This window comes from Xenopus laevis, chromosome 8L (genome assembly GCF_017654675.1).
Source record: "Xenopus laevis strain J_2021 chromosome 8L, Xenopus_laevis_v10.1, whole genome shotgun sequence".
NCBI lineage: Eukaryota > Metazoa > Chordata > Amphibia > Anura > Pipidae > Xenopus > Xenopus laevis.
In genome coordinates this window covers 88,423,019-88,449,059 of record NC_054385.1, presented here as the reverse complement: position 1 = coordinate 88,449,059, position 26,041 = coordinate 88,423,019, and the positions used below count along the sequence as shown (strand labels likewise).

General features: G+C 38.7%; 1 protein-coding gene across 3 annotated transcripts in view; it reads right to left on the bottom strand.

Moving 5' to 3' along the window:
- The window catches only part of ppp2r5c.L (protein phosphatase 2 regulatory subunit B', gamma), a 62,169-nt gene that overhangs the window by 9,730 nt on the left and 26,398 nt on the right, over positions 1-26,041 (bottom strand). For all 3 annotated transcript variants that reach the window (XM_018229046.2, NM_001094169.1, XM_018229047.2), the window contains 9 exon segments: positions 16,491-16,690; positions 15,357-15,467; positions 13,799-13,891; positions 13,564-13,694; positions 12,141-12,200; positions 10,923-11,031; positions 5,093-5,146; positions 2,486-2,656; positions 359-486 (listed from right to left, as the gene is read on the bottom strand). In XM_018229046.2, coding sequence (XP_018084535.1) covers positions 359-486; positions 2,486-2,656; positions 5,093-5,146; positions 10,923-11,031; positions 12,141-12,200; positions 13,564-13,694; positions 13,799-13,891; positions 15,357-15,467; positions 16,491-16,690 — 1,057 coding nt within the window.

The window sequence follows — 26,041 nt, the reverse complement described above, 5'->3', positions numbered from 1 at the left end:
ATCAATAAATAGCAGTCTACTCTCTGCACAATGACAAGACTGGAATTCACAGTCTGAAGTTTCTGCCCAAAATCTCCTTTGTATCTGCACTGTCAGAGATTCCAGTACTGTCAATGCAAACAGCATATAATGCAATATGTGCAATGTGCCTAAAGCGATACATTAATAATTCTTTGAATACTTTCTGGGCTGTGGTACATGAGATTTTTATTACATCTCTACTTGCCATTGGCCTAAAGGAGCAGTATATTCATAAAATTGCAGTTTATCCTTTGTTCATCATTTAAATTATAAATATACCACTAAAACACTTAATAATAGGCTCTATCATATGAATAATGGATAACCGTTTTCTTACTTGTTCCAATGTGTCTTTGAATTCCGATACAAGGATGGGAACATAATGGGCAAAATCTTAGCTGCATTATCACTGATTAAACTCATAATATACTCATTATTCCAGTAATACAATGCTCTCTCTGCAACCTAAAAATATAAACAAAACACAGAATTAATTGTACGTTCTTAGTCCTTACCATGGTCTTAAAAGACCATAAGAATTGGCTACACAAGTTCTATGTTGGTATGGAAGAATAAACCCATCAACATTAATCTTATACATCAAATATTAGATCTATTCCAACCTACCAACTCAGATAAACCCTATCACAACAGAATGTAGCTTTTATATGGCAAAGTTTAACGTATATGTAAAATACACCAGACTAACTATAAACAAAAGACATAGAAGGGTGTAAAATCTTACCCAGGAATAGCCCCTCATAGAAGTCATTATCAAGTAAACACAAAGCAATGGGTAGACAGCCACCTTAATTTACATTTAATACAACATCCTTGGGTGCAAATTATATATAAAGACAACCCAATGTTTTTCAATACTAATGATAAGGATAAAACACATTCTCAGTATAGTCTTACAAGATATCCATTGTCACTATTATTAATAATGCAGCATTCCTACCTGGACTAAAGTGTAATTTTCCATTAGATGATCTTACAAAAGATTAAATCTTTTTCTATCTAGACAACTTCAGACCTGGTGAAATTAATCAATTTTTTCATGGGTGGTTCTAATGTTCTTGGCAGGCCACCAACTCCCTTTGAATCTATTTGAGCACTGAAAGGCATCTTTTATCTTTAACAACTGAGCCCACTACTATTTTATAGCAAAAGCCTTGCTATAATACTGGAAATATCTAAACTGCTCAGCCAGGCTTGGCTTCACACAAATAGTGAATTTCATAAAGCACCTCATGAATCGCACTCCGTAGTAAACACTTCAAAATTATGTAACTTTTATTACTCTAAGTCTCCCAACTAATTCAATCATTCATTCATTAAGGTGGTGTGGAGGCAGCTGTGAGCAGATGCTGGTCTGGCATAAGGCTATTAATGAGGCTGGAGTGGTGAAGAAGGATGCGGTGGATCGTTTGGTTGGCGGTCTTCGGAGTGCTTATATGACTTATGGAGCGATAACGTATGCTGTGACTGTTTTATGAATCCCAAGGAGGACAGACTGCAGCTTGTGGGAAATGGTTCAGTCAATGCAATAAAACTGGACAGCGATTATCAGCAACAACATTATAAATAGTGCACCTGCCCTACCCTTCTTATGGGGAAAAGACTGGTGCTTCGCATTCCTTCTAATGCAGCAATTATAACTTTTACACAGGATGGAGATTGTGCTACTGGAGAGTTCACTATTTATTTAAGGGCCAACTTTTAAGGAAGGGGTCCCTTCTTTCCTGGAAAAGTCCTTATGCAGATTTATTTGATACCCACCCCACAAGATAAAGGGCGGGCCCATATTTAGCCTCCTTGATGTTTTTTACAGTAAATGTTAATACATATTAATTTAATATTGATTGCTATTTAATAATGAAATGGGTTGTGCAATATATTTAAAGAATTGTTTGATATGAAATATGAGTGATTTTGTCAAAATGAATTCGTTCTTGTAATATGGACTTGATTTTGTGCAAGTGATTTACTTGGGAGATTTTAAGTAATAAAATGGAATTCATTAAAGTGTTTACTACCAAGTGCAATTCCCCATGAAATTTACTTAATGAACTCAATTTTTTGAGTTGTGTTGAGCTAAAAAGCAGGTGAGTGCGCGCCCATTAATTAAATATCCTTCACACAAATAGACAGACATTTTGTTGCCTAAGTTGGATGCGATTTAGCATAGGGCTACATAGATTCCTGTGTGCCATCATCCTTAACAGACCATCAAATAACTTTACTTCAAATGCCAGACTTCGTTGTTTTCTGTTTTTGTTCTGTTTAGTCTTGTTTACTGCAACAATGTGCACTAAAGGTTATTTATTAGCTTTACAAACTGGATTAAAAAAATATACAGCAGTATATTCCTAAAATAATTTTCATAGTGTAAAAGATCACTTTCCATCATAACAATAGGTAACATACAGGTACTTTTCAAATGTAATTTAGAAAATCATACCTGAAAATGCGGACTTGAAACACACTTGGCTAGCTGCCGGAAAAGAGGCTCCATGACTTTTACAAACTCTGAAGGCTCTATCACATCTAAAATTTCTTCCAGCTCATTTAAAAACATGACTTCCTTTGGACTGTGGGTTTTCGGCCAATATTTAAGTAACGCCATAACCACCTATGAAAGGATAGAAAATTCAAGGTTCATGATTAACCTGTAAAAAGATATTTGATAAGAGAACATAAATATGTTGGACATAAATATGTTGGCAGCAGTGTGCCAGTGCTTATGTAAGTAGCTTTGTTATTACAGACTTCTCCATCACAATTATTTATCCAAATATTATAGCTAATATGGAAGGCTCTGGAAGATGCATCTTAAATCTCTTGTAAAATGTAATTCTAAACAACTTTTCTATTGAACATTAACTAAACATTTTCAGCCAAGTTATTTGTAATTAAACATTTGTCTCTCTATTAATTTCCCTGACTAGTTATTATATGAATCATTGTAACATGGTTCTGGTAGTCCGTTCTCTTCCAACAAAGACTTCAACCACAATGCCTATTCTGCAGTTATAGGGCATCTATCACATCAAACTTGTTCTTTAAGAATTATTTCTTGAAGAAATCGTTTTATTATGCTAGTCTGCACCTCCACTGGAGGAAATAGTTTGATGAGATAGGTACCCTTTAAAAGACCTGCACAGAAGGAGAATAATACAAGGCACTGGGCAAACTAGAATCTTGACTGAAGGAAAGTTGATTAAAAAAAAACAGACAGCAAATAAACTAAAAATACACTGCTTTTAATTGCAATATAATACACAAATAATTTTCAATAAGAAATTGAAAGTGATAGTGACAATTGTTAGAAAACTTCTGCTTGTGGTATGCACCTTTAGTCATTACACAATTTTTTTTTCATTTGGGTTTGTAACAACACAAACACCAAACTAAACTTGACAAGACACAAGAGGCTTCTATATTTAGAACAGTACAAGCAAACAGGCCTCGCCAAGCACCAACTCCTTGTTAATAAAACAACACTTTAAAATGAATAGTAGCAGTGTTTTTTTCTTTATTGCAGACAGTAAAATAAGTGGGGATAGGAGTAGGGAGACGAGAATAAGTGAAGGTGTGGGATGGAATGTGCAGTTATCACCTCAAAGAGTGGGGTATAACTAATTTGCTTAGTCACGTAAATGCACATTTACCCATCTGGCCAATGTATGTTTATCAATCTGGTTCATGTACATTTATCCATCTGGTCTTACATTACATCAGTACATATTGGGTTAAAGGAACAGTTCAGAGTAAAAATAAAAAAAACTGGGTAAATGAATAGGCTTATTGTCACTGATTGGTTACTGCCTGGTAACCAATCAGTGGAAACCAAGAGATCTGCAAAGCAGGAAGTAGCATTCTGGCTATTATGTTACACATCCAGTCACTCACTAACTATATTGAATTTTTTTATTTTATTTTGCACAACCTATATTTTTACCCAGTTGTATTTTATACTGAACATATATGCAACTTGCCTGGGTTTAAACAGATTCTATGGAGTTATGGTAATCTTTATCTGATCATAGTATGCTTGACATTTAGTGGCAGGTTTGTCAAAATTCAGGCAGTTGTGCCTTTTTTCAAGATTTTACACATCTCTTATGAAAAATAAAAACACTAATGGGTCATTCACAATTGTGTTAAATTAGCTGAAAATTCATGGTAATTTAGGAAAGCTCAGTATTTCCTTGGATTTTCATTGTCATTTTAGCATTTTCAATAAAAAAGGTGATTATTCGCGTGCCAAAATTATGAAGATACACTTCTTGGCATCTTGCAGGTTCCGTTGGCTTGATTTATTTTTTTCCCCACAAGCATGATTTTGCAGTTTTCGCTGGTCACAATCTTTGATTTATCGGCCCCTTATTAATGAATTATTGACTGGTTTCAAAAGGTTTCAGACATTAGGTGCTAGGGTGGTCACATGTCTTGCCCATTTTCCATGCAGCTTAGGAAGGGCAGCTTTTATCTGAATGACTAATAAGCAAAAGAGGAGACCTAAGCAATGTAGAGGAGTGTGCAAGGTCCTAAATTCTTCTTTCAGGTTGTTTAAATTACATGGTAGGCAAACTGAGCACTAAGGACACACCTAACCTAACTAACTTCAAGCAATGGGAAAGTAGTTACTTTCATTTGGAGTCAATGACTGATCTTTTTGGGAATTTGGGTTTAACCACATGGGGTGTGTTTTAGGCAGTGATTATTAATGTTTGGGATGGCACTTTAGATAGTTTTCAGTCCTCTCTGAAGTGGGGTAACATTAATATTTTGATCCAATCCTATATAAAATAAAGAACCTATAATTAGACCTCTAGGACTTGTGCTTTGTTCATAATTCTGCAAAAACAGCAAATATAGGAGTTTTTTTTTTCTTAGTCAAATAAACCCCCAATACCCTGCAATAAATCATCAGACATTGCCTTTGAACTATAAATAACAGAAATTGTGGTGTTTTTGGCACTTCACACGATCACCAGATAATCATGAGTTATGTCCAACACAACATCAAACTTTAAAAAAAAAGTAAAAAAAAAACACAACTTACTGGTTCAGTCAGGGTGCTGTCTTTTTCTAAAAACTGTACTACGCAATATGCCAGCTAAAAGAAAAAAAAATACATTAAGTGTTCATTGTTGAAAAGAAAGACTCATTATCAGTTTATTTTAGCCAATATCATTTTAGATAAGTGACTGTAAACCCTTCAGACAGATTATAGGGAAATCGTAGTAGCAGCCTGTCATTCACTACTGTCCAATACGTAAATATAATCTCAGCTGTTCTTAAAAGATACACATATGTAACAGCTTCACTAAACATCATGTTGTCAACAAAGTTATTATAATGACCATATTGTGTAAGTACAATGGTACACAGTGTGATTTGTCACGCCAACTGTAAAACTGCACCACTGTTGGAGACAATTCTCATAAAATGTTCTTCCCATACCCTCCGTTTGCATTTTCCTAAGATTATGCCCGATCAATGCGAGTAATGTGTTAGGCAATGGAGAGGCATTTTCGGGAGATATGATGCCCATGGTAGTGCAGATTTACTGCAGTCGACAAATCTCCTAGTCTGCCAGGGCTATAAGAACTATCCCCCAACTAGTCTTAGAGCAAAAAAGGCAAGCTACACTCAAACTCCCACATTAGTATCCATTACGAGTAAATCCTACTAGTATGAATGTTCCCTCTAATTTCTTTTTGGCTGTGTGCAAAAAAAACTGCATGCTTCTGAAAAAACAAATCAAAAAACTATGCAGTCACAGAAATGGGATGGATCAAATAAGTACTGCATTAAAATAGTGATTCACAACAATTCCATATTTTCAGCTTACCCAGCCTAAGAGGCAATCACTTTTTAAACCAATGTTTCAGAAAGAGTTAGCGCAGCACAATCTTTTACAAAGCATGCTCTGGCTATTAACTCAATAGCATAAATCATATTGGCTGGCAATACAATTAATATGCAAATGAGGAAAATGGCATGTGCGCCGTTAAATCTGTTTCTCTGAAGTCGAAAGGGGGACACAGGGAACGATGGGGTTAAACTCCGTCCTCCAGGAGGCAGGACACTTGAAGTAATTAAGGGGCGTGCCAGTTCAGGCTTAACACCACACACTTTACTTTCAAATTCAGTTTGTTCCAAAGCTGCTAACGGAAACCCAATAGCTTGAACCTTAAAAACAGGCATTACTGGTAAACCAGGTAACTTATTTAGTAGCAACCAAAAATGGTCAATAGTTCGTCACTGGGCGGGAAGTGCTCTGTCCCACTTCCGACTACAGAGAAACAGATTTAACGGTGAGTAACAAAAATCCTGTTTTCTCTGTCGTCTCAGGGGGACACAGGGAACCATGGGGACTTACCAAAGCAGTCCCAAACAGCAGGGTGGGTGCGGTGCGAGCTTAGACCGGTGCTACAAATTTATTTTAGTACTGATTGCAACACCTTACTTCCGATGGAAGCCTCAGCGGAAGAAAATGTATCAATTTTGTAAAATTTGGTAAAAGTGTGAACAGATGACCAGGTAGCCACCCTGCAGATCTGCTCCAAGGAGGCAGAGTTCTGCCATGCCCAGCATGCTCCCATCACTCTAGAGGCGTGGGTTTGAATCCGCTTTGGCTTGTTCAATTGTCTCTCTGATCCAGCAAGAAATGGATGTCTTTGAAGCTGCTTGTCCTCTACGAGGTCGGATGGGAGGACAAACAAGGACTGTGAAGTACTATCGTAGTGCTTAGACTACGTTCAAATTGTGTTGTCTGCGTTTCTTGCTATGGAGACTCGCATGACAAGGCACTGAGCTCAGAGACTCTTCTGGTGGAAGAAATGGCCACGAGGAGCACCAGGTAATCCATATATATTGGAAACTGTGGGGTTGCCCATGACTGCTAAGTTGTCTTGGTTCAGCCACCACTGGAGTGCCTCCCTTGTGCCAACCAGAGTCAGTGACCCCCCTTTCCAAGTAGACAGGATACTGGCTTGAAAGGGACATAGATGGATCTGTGCAAATGGGACTGCCTCAATGGCAGACACTATGGTTCCCAGTGCATTGCCGTGTGCACTGTTGTCATTCGACTGTACAGTAGGGACTGAACCGGATTCCTGATTCTGGTCTGCTTGTCTGGACGAAGGTTTACAGTGTGTGTAAGTGTGTTGAAGTCTAGGCCTAGGAATTTCATTTGATGGTTTGGAAGCAGGTTGGATTTTGACCAGTTGATGGTCCACCCAAAGTTCTGTAGGAGTGAAACTGCCTTGTGAAGATCCTTCTGTTCTGATATGGCCTTCAGAAGGAGATCGTCTAGGTAGGGTATCACAGATATTCCCTGTCTGCTCAAGGTCACTGCTGTTACCGCCATTAGCATGGTGGGGGCCGATGAGAGCCTGTACGGTAGTACCACAAATTGGTAATGCTTGTTCTTGAAAGCAAAGTCGAAGGTAACGATGGTGAGGCGGCCATACTGGAACATGGAGATAGGCGTCTTTGATGTTTAGGGACATCATCAGCTGACCCTTTTCCATTCCACATATCACTGACCTCAAGGTGTCCATCTTGAAGCATACTGGCCGAATGTATTTGTTCAGACCCTTGAGGTCGAGTACGGGTCTGGCGGAGCCATCCTTCTTGGGGACTGTGAGTAAAACCGGAGAATCTTTCTTTCAGTGGAACTGGTGTGATCACTCGGGATATCTCCAACCTTTCTATGCATTCTAGAAAGGGCTTTTGTTTTGTGGCATTGGAGGGCAGCCTGGACATAATAAACCTCCTGGGTGGTATTGCTGCCAAGTCCAGGTGGTATCCCCCCGAAACTATTTCCTTGACCCAGGCATTTGAAGAGAGACAAATCCATTCCTCGTAGAAATTTTCCTCCGATCTGTTTAGACAATTCTGGAGGGAGTGCCTCGTCAGGCTTGTCCGTTGATGGCTTGTTGGGGGGCGAGTCTTGTCGTTGGCCTTGGAGTGGAAATGAGATCTGTGTGGAGGGCCGCTCCACCAAGTGAACTGGCCACAAAAAAATTTACCCTGTCTTTTGGCTGAGGAAGCCCTCCTTCTGGTCGGTGGGAGAAAGGTGCTTTTCCCTCCTGTTGCTTGGTTAATAATTTTTTCAAGTTCCTCTCCAAATAGCCATTGGCCCTTGAAAGGGAGAGAGGTTAGATACTTCTTAGAGCTAAGATCCACTGACCAATTTTTAAGCCACAGCATTCTGCATGCAGCTATCGAGAGTGCCGATGTGCGTGAGGTGAGCTGTCTAGAGTGGTGTCACAGAGATAGCTGGCTGCCTCTGCGATTGCTTGTGCAGTCGACAATAGCTCCTCCCTGGAAACAGCCTCCTGGATGTCATTGATGAGTGATTTGGACCATGCCTGGATGGCTCTAAAGACCCATGTGGAAGCCAAACAAGGATGCAGTGTCAATCCTGTAGAGGAGTAGATAGCTCTTAAAAAACCCTCTAGCTTTCTGTCTGAAGGGTCTTTAAACACTGCTGAGTCGGTGACTGGCAGTGTGGTAGACTTGGAGAGTCTGGACACCGGTGCATCTACCACTGGTGGGTTCGACCCTTTATCAACCAGCTCTTTAGGGAAGGGATAAGACCTAGTGAATTTCTTGGTCGCTTGAAACTTCTATTCAGGTGAATCCCCTTCATCCTGAATAATTCCAAGAAGTTGTTTACGCTCTGGGAAACAGACTGTAGTCTTATGCTGCCTTGGTTTTTGTGAAACATTAAGAACCTCAAGCACCCCTTATATGATGCTGTCCACATCGTGAAGGCTGCCTTTGTCTCTGCCCTCACACTGTTCCTCTTTTTTATCTGCAGATGACACGTCAGATGAGGGAAGTTCGCCTTCTTAGTGGGACGAGATTTGCTCCGGGATGGAGTCCTCAGACTGTGCATGGGCAACAGAATCCCCTTTTTCATTATCTAGGCGTTTGTGCTTACCACTAGTTTTGTGGTGTAGCTTAGCAAAGGCCTTTCCTAAGTTATCTAGGGATCCAGGGATTGTGATAGCTGGACTGCCCAGAGAGGAGGTGGAGGCTACGCTGATGGCCCCAGGACAGAGTCTTGAGAAGTGCCTTGTGTTGTGTTCTCCTCTTGGTTTTCAGGCTGAAGGGCAGAGTTATGTGCTGCCCCCTGCCCCATGGCGCAAGATCTGAACAGAGGCTCCCCCTGAAATTTCTGCTGGTATTTTGTGCAAGCAAATATTTCACCTGTGCAGTGGGGGCTTTTCCCCCCGCCAGGTGAATAACCCCCCTGACCTACCTTCTGCCATGAGCGTAGGAGTCTGAAGGACAGCCAGGACCTGTGCACTGCCTATGTGCACGGGAGCTCTCTGTGACACATTACCGGAATCGCGGGTATATGCCAAAGATGGCCCTTGGAACACACAAGGCAGCCAGACCCTCCCCCCCCCAAAGTAGCCAGCCGAAAATAAGCGTTGTGCTCTCATTTGGCACAGGTGCTTAGAGGCGAAGGGCTCAGGGAGGACTGTGAGCACTAACAAGCCAGTCACAATGGTCACAGCGGGGGGGGGGGTCTAGGCTGGTCGGAAGGGTGCGGGGTGGCTGGTGGTCACAGAGATACTGGAATACAGCTGTATTACTAAGGAGATACCACTTACCCCTTTACACTAGCCAGACCTTCTGCACTAGCCAACTAGCAGTGTTAGGCGTCTGGGTGGTCGATAGGCTAGGAAATTACCCCGTGGAATTTGCCTTGTAGGGGGCTACTTAATTACTTCAAGCGTCCTGCCTCCTAGAGGATGGAGCTTTACCCAACCGTTCCCTGTGTCCCCCTTAAGACGACAGAGAAAGAAGCTTTTGCTGCCTTAGATGTTACTGGAACAAAGGCAGGAAATGTAGCAAAGCACAAGGTCAGCAAGCAGATTCTCAATTGGGTTACAGAACCATCCATTCACTGTGTGAGCACTCTCTTGAAAAATAAATACATTTAAAAAAAAAAAAAACATTTTTGTTAAATACTTATTTTTGGCAGTAGCAACAGCAAAGCGGCATTTTCTAAAACAAACCATTCCCTTAAGTGTTAACATTAAACTCCTTGAGCACAACAAAATTTGTTACATGCACTGGGGCCTGACTTAGAGAGAACATTACCTGGTTTTCCTGTAGATTAAAGGGATTCTGTCATGATTTTTACGGTGTAGTTTTTATTTCTAAATTACATGGTTTATACTGCAAATAATTCAATCCCAATATATGTATATTAATTGTAATATTGCTGTGTAGACAGCCATCTCAGGTAATTTTGGGTGGTCATGTGCTTTAAGAAAGAGCCAGCACTTTAGGATGAACATGCTTTCAGAAGGCTATTATTTCTCCTACTCAATGTAACTAAATGAGTCACAGTGGGACATGGATTTTTACTATTGAGTACTGTTATCTGGTTACCTTCCCATTGTTCTGCTGATGGGCTTCGGGGGGGGGGGCTGATATCACTCCAACTTGCAGTGCAGCAATAAAGCGTTTATTAGAGCACAAGTCACATAAATAGGGGCTCCTGTGAAACTGACACTATGTCTAGCCCATATCAGATTGCAAAATTAAATATAAAAAAATCTGTTTGCTCTTTTGAAAAACAAATTGCAGTACAGAAGTCTGCTGGAGCAGCAATATTAACTGATGAATTTTGAAAAAAACATGGTTTCCCATGACAGTGTCCCTTTAAGACCATAAACAGTTAACACATAGCTCGATTTGCTTGCTTCATTAACTTTAAAAAAAATCACACCTTAACTCTGGAACCATTCTAAAGCAATTTTTTTTAATTCTATGTTTATTATATTTAATAATGATTTTCCACTTTACACCACTACACATAGTGAAGAAAATGTATAAATGCATTTCAGGGAATTTGGTACCTGTGGGTGGTAGACACTGAGTGACTTCACTTTGTGTAAAGGTAATAACACCTTTAGTAAGAAAATTTTGTGCTCTTCTTTCAACGGTAATGCAAATCCATTGATTATACTGAAAGACATAATAGATATACACTAAAATAGGCTGTGCACAGGGTTTCACCACAATCACATTTACATTTTACCGACATGGGAAACTACTTTTTGCAAAACTATCTATAGTAAAATATGTCACCTCAAATGCATTTTTTTAGACACAATTATAGTGCCACTATATTTTTGTAGAAGTGCTGAAGCGCTAAATAATTTGTAAACCCTAAACTGGGTAAACTGTTGGATTTGAGGAAGGAGCACTGCTGTTGCTAAATTTCAGTTTGTACAGAATCTACTTTTGGGCACTACTGTTCCAGGGTATAACTATGGCACAAAACATCTCTTGACTAATGGGAAATAAAATTTCTTCAGAGAATTACACTAGGGGGTGGATTTAACAACATTTGAATCTGGGTTTTTACCCCAATTCGAGTAAAAAAAACAACTCAAATATAAAACTTTGGCATCTAAAAGCTTGCAAGGTCATGTAGAAGTCAATGGGAATTGTCCTAGGTAAATGTTAAATTCTATTCCATTCAAGCTTTTAGAGGTTGTAAACGCAATTAGTTCGAGGTATTCAAGTTTTCAACTTCATTAAAGGGGTGTTTCACCTTTCAGTGAACTTTTAGTATGTTTATTTTTATTGTTTTTTATTTATTTCACTTCTCGTTCTGACTCTTTCCAGCTTTCAAATGGGGGTCACTGAACCCATCTAAAAAACATATGCTCTGTAAGGCTTCAAATGCATTTTTATTGCTACTTTTAATCTCATATTTTTTTCAGACCATCTCCTATTCATATTCCAGTCTCTTATTTAAATCAATGTATAGGTGCTAGGGTATTTTGGATCTTAGCAACCAGATTGCTGAAATTGCAAACTGGAGAGCTGCTGAATAAAAAGCTAAATAACTCTACAAATAATAAAAAATTAAAACCAATTGCAAATTGCCTCAAATATTGTTCTATACATAATACTAAAAGTTAATTTAAAGGTGAACAACCCCTTTAAGGTGCTTGAAGTCTGTATGCAGTTGTATTTATGTTTGACAGTAATTTATTAGTTAGCTTTTATTACTCTATATAAAAGAGAACAAAATGAACTGGATTAAAAACTCACGTCATCCTTACCTTCCAAGGATTTCCAATAGCTCTGCTATGCCATTATGGTGTTCTGTTTCATAAATAAACCTAAAAACAGGAAAAAGGTTGGAAAAATTAAAAACAAAAAAGTGTCCAGTCGAAGGATTGTGCGAACAGCCACAATTTTCTATTTAATACTTGTACTTCCATAGCCCAATGGTGACAATGCTGATCTAATAAAACACACAAGTCTCTTTAAGACAGTAATGCTATTTCTGTGTGCATATTTCACATGTAATGTGAATACAGATTGTTCTGCACAGTATAATTATAAACTGATGTGTGGTAGTCACAAATTAAAGAGGACAATGCACTACTTTTAGCAAAATATTTTGTTTGCTGTACAGAGGTGCTGAACAATTTCCCAAGTGAAACAATTATGACCAATCATGACCCCCCAGAGAGGTCCATCTTATGCCTGCCTCTTGGTGGTATTATACATTTGCAATCACACTAACCACCAGGGTCAGCTCCAGGGCATATTTATGAATAGGCACCAGAGGGCCTGTGCCTAGGGTGGCAGCTTTTGGGGGGCTTATATAACAGATTAAATTTTTCTGTGAAATAACACCCCCCCCCCCAGACATTATTGAAGTGAAAATCCATCAGACCAACTGGGGGGGGTATGGTACACATTGTGGGGTGGAAGTGATGTAACACACATGCACGTGTGACCTCACTTCCACAGCTGAGGGAGGCACGCTTAAAGAGGTACTGACAACAGAAATTAAACGTTTATTTACATCTATCATAACATGATCGTGGCATGCTATTTATAAATTTGCTGTAACAGTATTTGCCCAATGCTTTTACAGTACCTATCTGATCCCCCATGTTCCTCTATGAAGGGGCTGCCATATTTATACAGCAGTAGTCTGTTAACATTAGAAACTCTGATAGGTTGAGAAGGGACAGTCAGGTTGATAAAACCGTCAGGTTTATGAACTTTAAGTAACATTTACTTACAAAAACCTATCAGAGACTCAACATGACTTATAGGCAACTTTAAATTATATTTTCTGTTTTACCAACTATACTACCATTAGATACCCCTACACTTTGAAAAATTAGATACCCACAATGCTTTGAAAAATTGTGTTATTCTCCTTCTTCGGTCTTTTTAATAAAAAAAAATTTTTTTTTTTTTTTTAAAAACATCTTTCATATACATCTAGTTCCTTAGATTACTGGTACAGTGGTTTTCCAATACATAACTGGAAACAATATTTTATGATTGTAGTTTATTAACTTAAAATTGTGGCACAATCCTATATTATGTGGGTATGCATTTCCCATTTATTAATATGAGCAGTGCTTATGTCAGCCTCAGCACCCAGTTTGGTACAAAAATAGGGTTTGCTGTGGATAAGAATAAGAATGGAAAAAATGCAATTAAGTTGACTAAACATACCTATAAAATATATTATTGATCTGTTTCCTTATATAAGCTCGGAGGCCTAAAAATTTCCCATAGATTCTGTGAAGTGTTGTTTTTAGAAAATCTCTCTCTCTTGGATCTTCACTGTCAAAGAGTTCCAGCAGCTATATAAAAAAAAAAAAAAAAAAAAAAAAAAAAGATTTACAATAAATATATAAAAATGACAAAATGCTGCTCTAGATACGTTGGCAAAATAGGACTTCTTTACCTGTAGCACAAATTTCTGATCAATGTATTTCTTTGCTACATTTGGTTGAAAATCTGGAGACTCCAAAAACCGGAGGAAAAATTCATAAACAAGCTGAAAAGCAAAAACAAAAAGTTAACATTTCTGACATGATTACATAAAATTTGAAACTGTACCCCTGAACACTGCGGGTCTCTATAAAAATATAGCACGTAAAGCAACCCATACACTGTTTCAAATAAATACTTTTCTAGTATAAGTAGTATGTATGGCAGCAAATTGGTGTGGCAAACTAATATATTTGACCAAGTTGATTGGCCAGGTTTAAATATTTCAGCAAGAACCACCATCAGCCCAATCATGCACTCATCTCCCAAACGGCCTGCAAAGGCCCATTTCACAACCCTATTAATGGCCTGATTTGACACAGCAAGTGGCTTGTCAAATGTGAATAGGATAAGCTTGTTTAGCAAACAAGCAGATATTTTCATGTAAAGATGAATCCTAATATGGAGCATGATTGCATACCCTGTCTGGTACAGCAAGCATATACAAATATTACAGAAAAGATTATGGTCAGTAACCGAAGAATCAGCTTGAAACCAAGATCTAGAATGTAAAGTAAGACATTTGAAAAAGCTGAAAAGAGTAAATAACATTATTATTCATTATCATTATGTCAGCCAATCCATAAGCCACTGTCACACAGCAAGCACAAATAAGAGTATGTGTTTCTTCTCATACTCTTGCATACTCTTAAACGACTGGTCAAGCACCCATGCAGTCCTGTTGTCAGCAGACAGTGGTGTGCATTCCTAAAATCAGCTGATATGGGTCAGTGATTGTGTTTATACAGGACCCACTTAGCAAAGCAGATAACAAAAGGCTATTTAAAGGACCAGTAAATCATTTTTACATATACATTTAGAGTTTAACATCTATACAGACACTTCGAATATAATATTTTTGCAGCAGCTGTATTATTTTGAAAGGTTTTTATCCAGTACTGTATTGCTATGACAAATCCCAGTGTATTTTGGCATAATGCAGCATAAAACAACTGGGGAGGTTCCTGTTCACTTCAATGGCAAATGCCTGAAACTTTCGTTGAGGCACTATTCAGTCCAAAAATGCCCTAGGGCAAGTGAATGGTAGACACAAGAGCAGTTTATGGCATATGCTTCAGATTGAGAAGAGCCATCAGTCTAAGGCTCATGGCACAGAATTTGATCAACTGTGTTTTTCAGCACAGTGCAAAAACACCCTCTACATACCATTGTTTTTATTTAAATAAAACAGAACAAAAAAACCCAGTACAGCATTATAGAGGCTGAAAGTGCCAGTCTACGGGAGATATCAGAGGTCTTTGTGCCTTAATTAATACATTATATATATATATATATATATATATATATATATATATATATATATATATATATATATATATATATATATATATATATATATATATATATATATATATATATATAGATATTCCCCCCCCCCCCTTTTCATCATATTCACGCAGCAAAAGCATTTTACACTGCTCTGAAACATGTTACTGAACATAATACTGTACCTGCAGGTGAGGCCATGCTGCTTCTAACGTTGGTTCGTCTTCTTCTGGATCAAATTCTGCCCCTGTTGGATTGGAGGATGGTGGTAATGTTCGAAACATATTCACAGCAAACTAAAAAAAAAAAAATCAAAACAATGTTAGCATTTAACTCACAATGATTTATTCTTAACTAGTGTTACGCAGTAGCGATCCTAGAGTGGGGCGGGCCCTGGTGCGTGACGTGCAGCCGGGCCCCGCCCCCTCTGTACGGCCGCATTTGCCAGTGCCGCACGGACTGCTGGGGGGCCCTGAGGGGGTGCGGGCCCTGGCCCGCTCGCACCACACCCCCTGCTCCCCCGGTAGTTCTGCCACTGGTGTTACGTATTAAATGTAGTAGGGATGTGCAGGTCAAGATTTTCCCAACCTGCACCCACCCCATCCTAACCTGAACCCGGCCTGCTCCATCCCCTCTATTTATAGACCCGTGCCTAACACGAGGTGACTTCACGAAAGGGGAGGGGCATGCGCGAGTCTATGAATTGACAGGTTGGAAGCCAGCAGCGTAAGGCTGCCAATGACCCAAAGATTTTTTTGTGGTAGCCAGCCCAACCCGCGGGTCCCGGGTCGGCCCGCACATCACTAAAATGTAGTTGTAAAAGAACTAGTGCTTATATAATATAATAATATATAAAATTACTATTAAGTCAAGCTAATTTTGCATGTTTCAATACCATAGAAGCAAAATAAAGGATTCAAAGGATTTTAATCCATCGATCGAACGATTTTTCTTCTATCAAAAATTTGTTCGAAAGCCTATGGGGACCTTCCCCATAGGTTAACATTGGTGCTCGGTAGGTTTTAGGTGGCGAAGCAGGTGGTCAAAGTTTTTTTTAAAGAAATAGTACTTCGACTATCGAATGGTCGAATAGTCGGATGATTTTTAGTTCGAATCGTTCGATTCAAAATCGTAGTCGAAGGTCGAAGTAGCCAATTCGATGGTTGAAGTAGCCAAAAAAAATATCCGAAATTCGAGTTTTTTTTTTTTTTACTTTTTTACTAACAGACAACAAAAAAATCGCCCAAAATTGTTTTTGGCACATTCGTCAACCACGCTAAAAGTAATTTTTGTACATAAAATGCAACTGTACCACTTACCATGTGAACTACCTCAGGATAAATAGGTTCTGTGATCACATTGCGATTGTGTGTGATGTATTCTACCATCTCACTTAGTGCAGCTCGTTTCACTTCCTTCCATTTCAGGTCACTTAGAGGATCAGAAACAAAGTCAAAAAGAACGCAGCATTGGCGCAGTTTCTGAACAAACAGCTTTTCTTGTTCTGCAGGGGGCACATCTAAAAGGAACAAGAGAATGATTAAAGCATAAGTAAAAGTGTGTTAAAAATTAAAATTTTGCTCAGCGAATAAACACATTGTAGCTACATATACAGGCTTTTTAATGATGCCTGCTGCAATTAAAATTGCCACCACGGTGTAAGGACATGCTAACCACTGGAAAGGAATTTTAAAGGTATAAATCATTTTTACGTACATTTTTTGTATATTACAAAAGTTAAAACTTTTTAACTGGTCTTCAGTTTTATTTTTGTTATTTGCCTCCTCCTTCTGCCTTTTTCCAGCTATGAAATGGGGGGGGGGGTCATTTAGCCCCCCAGATAAAAGACAAAAACAATTGCTCTTCGAGACTACAATTTTATTGTTACTTTGTATTATCTTTATAATGAGGCCATCTCCTATTCATATTTCAATATCTCATTTAAACCACTGCCTGGTTGCTAAGATAAAGTAAACCTTAGCAATCTGGCAACTGCTGAACAAAAAGCTAAATTCAAATAAACACAAAAATCAAAATCAAAGAGCTGCACAAATATTTGGTTACAAAATGTAGCAATGATCTGAGAGATACATTTTTTGTCTTGTGTGGGTTTTTTTAAATTTTTTTTTTTTTTTTAAAGGTAATGAATTGATACAAAGGCTTATTATCTAAAGTTAACCAAGCATAACAATGAATTGTATGGATAGCAGATGTAGTGGCATACAAGCAACGGCTGGTGTTTTAGCACCTGTGATTTGTTTGAAGTAAATTTAAATTTTTACCGTCTCCTGCTCTCCACATTTTGGAGAAACAAATTATTGATTTGCATTTGTATATAATTCAGGGACAATCTTAAACTAACCAAGTCTATCTGAGTGAGATCTATTGATCTATTGATCTTGTATCAGTAGCCTCCTCCCATTGTTCTTCAGAGTGTGTGCGGAAAAGGGATTGTTAATTGTCTAAGGCCTATGTAAATGGAGAGAGAAATGCATCTCTAATGCTTTACAATCTACACGTTAAATTTCACACCCTCAAACACATTGTAGTGGTTTTCAGGCTCTAAAGATGTAAACTTTTCTTCGAGGGTTTTGCTAATTTGAAAGTATTTCCTTTCCCATAGTAAGTCTTCCAGCAGTTTGATTTTCAACTAGGGCCAATAAACATTTTTGGAGGGCCAAGTGGATAGGGTCAATATCCTCTCCATTCTGATGGAACTGCCCATGTACACAGTGTACCTACCCTGCCAAATAATATACAAACATTTGCTGAGGGCAAACAGGGCATACAGTCTGCTTCTCTCCGCCTGCTTTTAAAAGGCAGGTGGAGTGAAGCAGATCTGCTCTGATCACCACCCTGGGTAGCTGCAGGCTACACTGTGCCTGTTAGCACAGCTAAACATAGTAGAGAGTGGCCCAAAAAATGCAAAAACATGCATTTTTGGCACAATCTACACTCCATGTAGCTGAACTGATGCCAATGCTGTGCCTGTCGGAGATACACAAAGGAGCAGACCACTGGCCGGAAACTCGGGCTGCTGAAAACTGCAAGTTGAGAATCAGCCCCTACACCCGGGCCTATTCATCTTAGGGGCTGATCCTTGGCTTGCGTTTTTCAGCAGCCCAAGTTTTAAATTTAGCCTTAAATATCATCCTAGGGGAACTATTAGAGAGATTAGGAGATTAATATGGAGACAGCACATGATATTTTGGTAGCTCAAGGGGAGGCACCATATCACTCCCCTTCCCTTACACTATTAACTGCTAGGGAAATCACCTGAAAGCCGTGATTCAAGTGCTTCCATAGCAGGCAATGATGGAATGGTCAACACCTTCTAAGATACTAAAATCACTGGAGCCAGAGCTACCGAAATTGCCCTTTGTGCCACTGTGGATATAGAACTCCAGCCATTTCCAAACACATTAGCCAACTATCAGGGTAAGGGATTGGCATGAAGTAGCTGCCTCGTGATCATGAAGACTACGTTTACTGCACTCGTACTACATCTGCACAAGAGCTTGAAAAGATTGTGCTTGTGGTATGACCTACTGTAAACAGAATGACACATACAAGTGACCACAATAAAATTATGGGTGTACAACTACACAAAACAGGGTTGTTTCCTAAATAAAAGGAGTGAAGTATGCTTTCTTCTGCCAAAGGTGCCACCAGGGGTACACGCACCACTGGTCATAAAACCAGGTTGTACATGACATGCATTTATAAAAGTCAGCCACTAACATCTTCACAACTACAGAGATGTGTGCTTTGCTAAACATTTTACTAACAGTAGGCTCATACAAAAGTGGTTCATAGTGTTTTCCCAATACTATTTACCATTATAGTGTTTTCCGTCACAAATACAGTTGAGTGCCAAGGTTAAGGCAATACTTGCCATATTACATATAGAGTTAATTCTGTAAGTGAAAAGTAGTAAACAAATACTGCAGGAATGTGTTAAGAAACATAGATTTGCAAATGTACAGTTAAATATCAAACTTTAAAACATAGGAAAAGTCGATGCAAATGTGTGGGTGCCAGGTTTGGACTGGCAGTTTGTTCAAATAACAAATGCCGGAAGGTCTGCTGTACAATGCCATGAAGTGGGCTGGTGGGCTGTTTGGGCCTCTGTGAACTTGAATTGCTTAGGCCTCATTTAAATACCAGTCCATGCCTGGTGGACGCCTGTCCACTTGTCCAGTGAAAAACACTGCTTTTGCGGAGTCCCTCACCCTCATTACCCCTTTAGGCCTTAAAAGGGGACCCGTCACCATAAGAAAAATTTCCAAATCATATTTTATGATGATAGTCAAGCAAAATGAATATCACTTACACTATAAAATTGTTTAAATCTTGTTATTTTTATTCTTGGAAGTCAGAATCGCATCAAGCAGGCAGGCACCATTTTGGAGACGCCGTTATTAAGGCAAGCTTTACATCATGTTAAAATCTTGTTTATGCTCCAGAATGGGGCACCTGATTGATGCCCATGCGCTGACTACACATACAGATGGTGAGGAGGGAGGGGCAATGTGGTGAGTGAAGCACCATCCAGGCAGAATGGAATGTGAAAGTAATTGTCTAAGGCATAGAGGAGTGGCAGGCAATATATGATTGACAGCTGAGACTTTTAAAAGAGTTTATGACATGTATGTTATACTTTTAATAAGTAAAAAGGATTGGGTTTCATGTTTAATTTGAAAAGAACATTTATTATACAACTTTTTATGTCTGAGTGACAGGCCCCCTTTAATAGTCATTAGAAATTGTCACAAGCTGACAACTGCAGATGTCCCCAAATTTTTGGGGTGTTGAAAACCATGGGCTCCTCTAAGCAAAGGAGTGAAGATCTGAAAATGAAGCGGATGCCTACAAAGTAGGGCCAGGCCATACAAAGATTACAAAACACCTTGCAGTTTCTAGTAATGTCATTAAAAAATAGCAGTTATGGGGAATTGTGGAATTCAAGACAAGATCTGGTAGACCAGAAAGACAAAGGCAAACTCTCACATGACTTCAATGGACCTGCAGGAAGGTTTGGAGTGTTGTTGTTAAGCTTGCACCAACAACATTTGCACAGAATCAGAAGAAGCCTTACTTGCAACCTCATCACAAACGACAGCATCTGAGGTATGCAAAACATTATCTAGACTTTTGAAAACAAGTGTTGAGGGCTGATGAAGTCAAAATTAACTCTGCTAAAGGCTTATTAGAAAAAATAGCAAAAAGTAGCAGCATGAAACTGAAAAGGGTTTGGTTCCTAGAACAAGACAATTACCCAGTATGATCTGTGCCAAAGGTGGTGTTACTAAATATCAACTTACTAGGGTGTCCAATATTTTGCATTTGTATATGCCACAATTAATACATTTTTTTTATCCTATGTTTGTGTGTTGACTGTGCATTAACTACTTTTTACTTACAGTATTAACCAAATATACAATTTGGCAAGGGGCAAGAACTTAATTCTTTATAACAGTTCTCCTTCAAAGTGATACAGACACGCTACTATCCAAATAAACACCATTAATATTTCTATAGAACCTGCTCCAGAGCTGTAAGATTGCACTATGTCCCAGTCAACAGAAAGGTATTTTAGGGCAATGTCTCCCACAGTTACTCATTCTCCATGTGGGTGACAAAAAGCCCTCAGTGGGCCATCACCATAAAGACATAGCATTTCATCATAATATCCATCCTAACATCAATATTAATTTTAGTAGTGTAATTGTCATTGTTCTCTAATAGAGAGCAACAGTGGTTAAAATTATTTTGCCCATCTTCTTATTCATCCGACTGCTGATGCTCTCATATAAAGGTATATATAAAAGAGCAAATATACATGAGAAAGTCATTTACTGTATGGGAACAGCTGCTCGAGGCCCCGCAAACATCAAATCAAATTCACAATACAAAAATTGGCAGTTACACATACAGCAAGCAATACCATGCCAAACGACAATTGTATCTTCGTGCTCCTAAACTACTCCCTCCTAATGCATTTTATGTCATTGGTCAAAACACATTAAAAGGGAGGAGCTTAGGGACCATAGATCACTATGTCTGATCAGATACCTCAGTATGACTTTTTTTTTTGTTACTAGTATCACACCAGGGAGAAAGAATGTCAGGCACTCACAGATCACACAGGACAGGCAAAGTAAAAGATCTGCAGACTATATCAGGCAAAAATAGACAAAGCCTTACGTATTTCATGCACGTAGGCACTTAATCATAGGCTGAATAAACACAGTTTGGTATACTGAATATATAGCTTATACCCACCAATCAACAAATTACAACAACCAACAAAAAACAAGGGGAGGGACATAAAAGGTGTGTGAAATCACTGAAGACATCTTAAGGCATAGAATTGAGAAATCATTCATAATAGCAGGACATATGAAAGTCATAATTCAGACCCTGAGGTTGTCTTATCCTCAAGTCAAAAATCCATTCACTTCCCTTCTATTAGAACAGGGGTCCCCAACCTTTTTCACCCGTGAGCCATATTCAAATGTAAAAAGAGTTGGGGAGCAACACATGAATGAAAAAGTCCCTTGGGTTGCCAAATAAGGGTTGTAATTGGTTATTTGGTAGCACCGATGTAGACTAGCAGTCTACAGGAGGCTCTAGTTGGCACAATAATCTTTTTTATGTAAATAAAACTTGCTTCCAAGCCTGGAATTCAGAAATAACTACCTGCTTTGAAGACACTGAGAGCAACATCCAAGGGGTTAGAGAGCTACATGTTGCTCGCAAGCTACTGGTTGGGGATCACTGTATTAGAAGAACAGTAACAACAAAAATTAAAATGTTTTAAAGTAATGTAATGTTGCCCTGCATGGGTAAAACTGATCTGTTTGCTTCAGAAACACTACTATAGTTCATATAAACAAGCTGCTGAGTAGCAATGGTGGAAACTGAAAAATGCCTATATGGCACAATACACCATTATGTTCTACAGAGTTTATCTGCTATCTGCTGTGCAACCCGAGCCTTTTCTCCTATGAATGGCTGCCCCCATGGCTACACAGCAGCTTATTTATATAAACTATAGTAGTGTTTCTGAAGAAAACACAGCAGCTTTACCAGTGCAGAGCAACACATTATATTTTTATAACTTTAAAACAATTTCATTTTTTGACATTACTATTCCTTTAAGCAGTGTGTTTAGGTTTCCTGCTCTGGAACCCAGACTGACCCTTTCTATACCTGTTACTGAGAGGAAATTTACATTTCCCTCAGAACATGCTGAAAAATGCTGAGAGACATTAGTACCTCTGTCCCAGTTGATATATATACTCACATATATGCCAGTATCAGAGCTAAAAAATATTTGTCAGGTACTTAAAATGCAATTTTTTGTATTGTGAATCACATACGGAGCTATTACTGCCAGATAGCTTCTGATAAAGGTAGTGAGCGCACTTATCCTTTAAATTGAGGGGGAAACTGCTAGACTGTGACCCTTAATCCTTTCCCTGCCAGTTTCTACATTGTTGGCAGAGAGTTACAAAAATCTACAATTTCACATTATATTTGCCACTATGGGAAATGTGCAATTCATAGTTCCAGCAAGGTTTGAATCACTGTCAGGGAAATGGTTAAAGCAGTATCAGGACTGTGGCTTTGTAAGGAAAACAAAGGAGATGCAGGCACATGAGCAACAGGAAACCTATCTACTTCAATAAAACATGGACTTTTTCCAAAAACGGTACACCTAATGGTTTAACTCTTTATGTGCAAAGCAATGTAGAATCTATGGCTCCGACATGAAATTACCAGCGTTCCAGGGCCACGGAATATTGATTTTGGCAAATCCTAGTAAAGATAACAAGAGGGCATTAGTTCAATGAAAAAGGCTTGTGTCCTGTATATGAGCTGCTCCTTATCTCAAAGACTAACAATGGTTGCAGCTGGTGTAAGGGATAGTTTATGCATGCAAGGCTTAAAACGTTGCTGCGCAATCTGCAAAATTGCCTGGAAATAAAAGCAGTTGTATCCAATAATTGCTGTACAGATTTTACCGTCTGTGATAATCTGACTAGTACTCCAGACAGTTTTGTAGTTTCAAAATGCTTAAAAGTAGAAAGACCTGGACAACTACAATGTGAAAATAATGATCTCATTGACATGTTTGCAGTAATAAAGGCAGCTGCTGTATGGTCTATTGTGAGGAGGGACATCACTGTTTAGAGTTTAAACTGTGGAATAAGGGAGGAATATTGGAATCACTAGTCTGCAAAAACACAGGTGCTGGAAGGTGTTTTTTCTTGCTAACAGGTATGCAATTTCCATTAAAAACTCGAAAAACAAAACATTTTATATTATCATTAGTACTAAAAAACCCAAAAATGCTGAATTAGTCATTTATGCAAAAATAAACTCAACCATGACATTTAAACAATTTGCATGACATCGCAATTGGCATATAAATGTATCTTCGAGCAACAGTAGCCAAAATAATAAAATGATATTTCTATTTTAAGGCAAAACAGCACAGGACCACAGGTACAAATTACCATGGCACTACACAAAGGGAGAAGGAACTGAAGTAAACAGCATGGAATACGTAGCCAAACTCAATTACAGCTTTCGTCATTGTTGCCAGGAAACCATTGATGGCTAAGAGTTCTCAAAGTGAAAAGGTGCTAAATGACAGCAGCTCGCAAAAACAGCTTCACGGCACTAATAATAAACCATAAGGGCAGATTGCTATATTGCACTCACTGTTAGAATGAAAAAGCAAGGAAAAAATTCTCTAAAAAACATCCTCAATCTTGACATCTGTGATACCTTGCTTCTGAGTTCTGGAGTATACATTTGAAGCAGCTACTTCAATGTTAAAAGTCTGTCCCTGATAGGAAATACAAAGACCATTCTGATAGCAGCTTCAACAATCCTTATTTTAAGTTCAGGCAGCAGGCACATGACCATTTGTTATCGGCAGACAGAAACTGGGATGAAATTATTTGCAAAATGGACAAATGTTCTCACTAAAGCCATGTACTTGTGCAAATAAACACACATTTTAAAACCAGCACACACAACACATTGTGGCACACACAAATATTTTGTGTAAAAACAAACATGGGGTTATGTAAAAGGTACAATTTTGACCAGGTGTAGTAACTCATAACAACCAATCAGAAGGCAGCAGTTACTAGTTGAAACAAACAATATCCTCTTTCTCCCAGCCTCTTATGCACAAATGCCCAGTGCTGGTTACAGAGGTCATCAACTCTCCCACTGTTACTCCAAAAGGGGCCTGCCCCCGAAACTTTACATTTGAGGCAATAAATGTGCAGGGTTTTCACCGCACTTCAATTAGATTTGTGTGCTTGGTACACACCAATCAGATTGAACAAGGTTAATTCCAATTGCGGTTAACTATAGAAATAATCTAACAAGGAAAAGATGGTTCCTTCCTTTTAATATATAACTTATTTGCAAGTAACTTAATTGTTAATTTATGGGACCAATTAGTAATGTGTGGGTTAGCTGCACCTGACCAAAATCCACCCAATTTCAACACAGCAAGCTGCCATTTTTTTTTTTTTAAATATACTTTTGTGGATGGGGTGATGGTGGCATGGTGAGGTCACAGATAGGGTTGCCACCTGGTCGGTATTTTTGACGCCAATGTTATTAATAAGAAAAAACGGCAAGAATATAGGAAGGCCGGTATTTATTTTTTTTTCAGAAAAGGTGGCAACCCTAGTCACAGATAGGATGGGACATGGGCAGAGTATGCCCACCACCCTCAAAAGATGTGTTTTGCTGCAGCCACCATATTGCCACTGGCATTATATGGAATCTGGAAAATCTGAAAATCGTAGAAGGAATAGTTAGCCTTGAGAGGAAGATTAGCCGATTATAGGGAGTTCTTAAAATTGGTACAGAGAGCACTTAAAGGGGAACTATTGGGAAAATTAAAATTTAATATAAGCTTCAGCATACTGAAATAAGAAACTTTCTATATACAATCAATTAAAAATTCTGTACTGTTTCTAACATCATTAGATCCAATATATCTTATAGGGGGCGCCTTTTGCCTAGAAAATGTATTGGTAAAATTACCAGACATCATGTCTCCATATGCAGGATTTGTGCAATAGGCAGTTATTTTTTGATAGATTTTGTTTGTACTGGAATCAGTTATTTGAGTGAGCTCAAATTCATCTGCTAGGTAAGGGAGAACCCCCTATCAGATATATTGGATTTAACTGTCAATAAATATCTTACATCCATTTGCTGCATGAAGACAGAATGAAGAGAAAGAGATAAGTGAAGATTAACTTGATTATTTCAGGAATGATGCAGAATATTTAACGGATTGTATTTAAAAAGTTTCTTGTTTCAGTATGCTGAAGCTTATATTACATTTTCATTTTTGCAATAGTTCCCCTTTAACCTTTCCACAAGAAAAAAAAGTGCTGGAAGATCTGCAGCCATTGATATTTGTTGTCATGTTCAGTCATCAAAAGTTGCAAAGTTAAGGTGGCCATAACTTAATTTGTTTGGTGAGGTAATCAAAGAAGAAGACCTTTACCCGATATGCCCATCTTGATGTGGGCAATATCAGGCTGATCTGTTCTTTTGGCCCTGTGGTCAGCAACCGGATCACAATTGCTGGTAATTTAGGCTGCCGGGACGCGGACCCCATGAACGCGCAGACGTGGTTCACAATCCTGCAAGAAAATCAGACATCCAGATATTCTCTCGGGCAGGTCCGTCAGCTGGCACCATACAAGCATCAATAAGCTGCCAACTCAGGAAGGACAGTCAGCAGCTTTTCTCAGCCAGTATATGGCCACCTTTACTTCAACAGTTTGGATTTGTTTTAGGTCAAAACAAAGGACTCAAT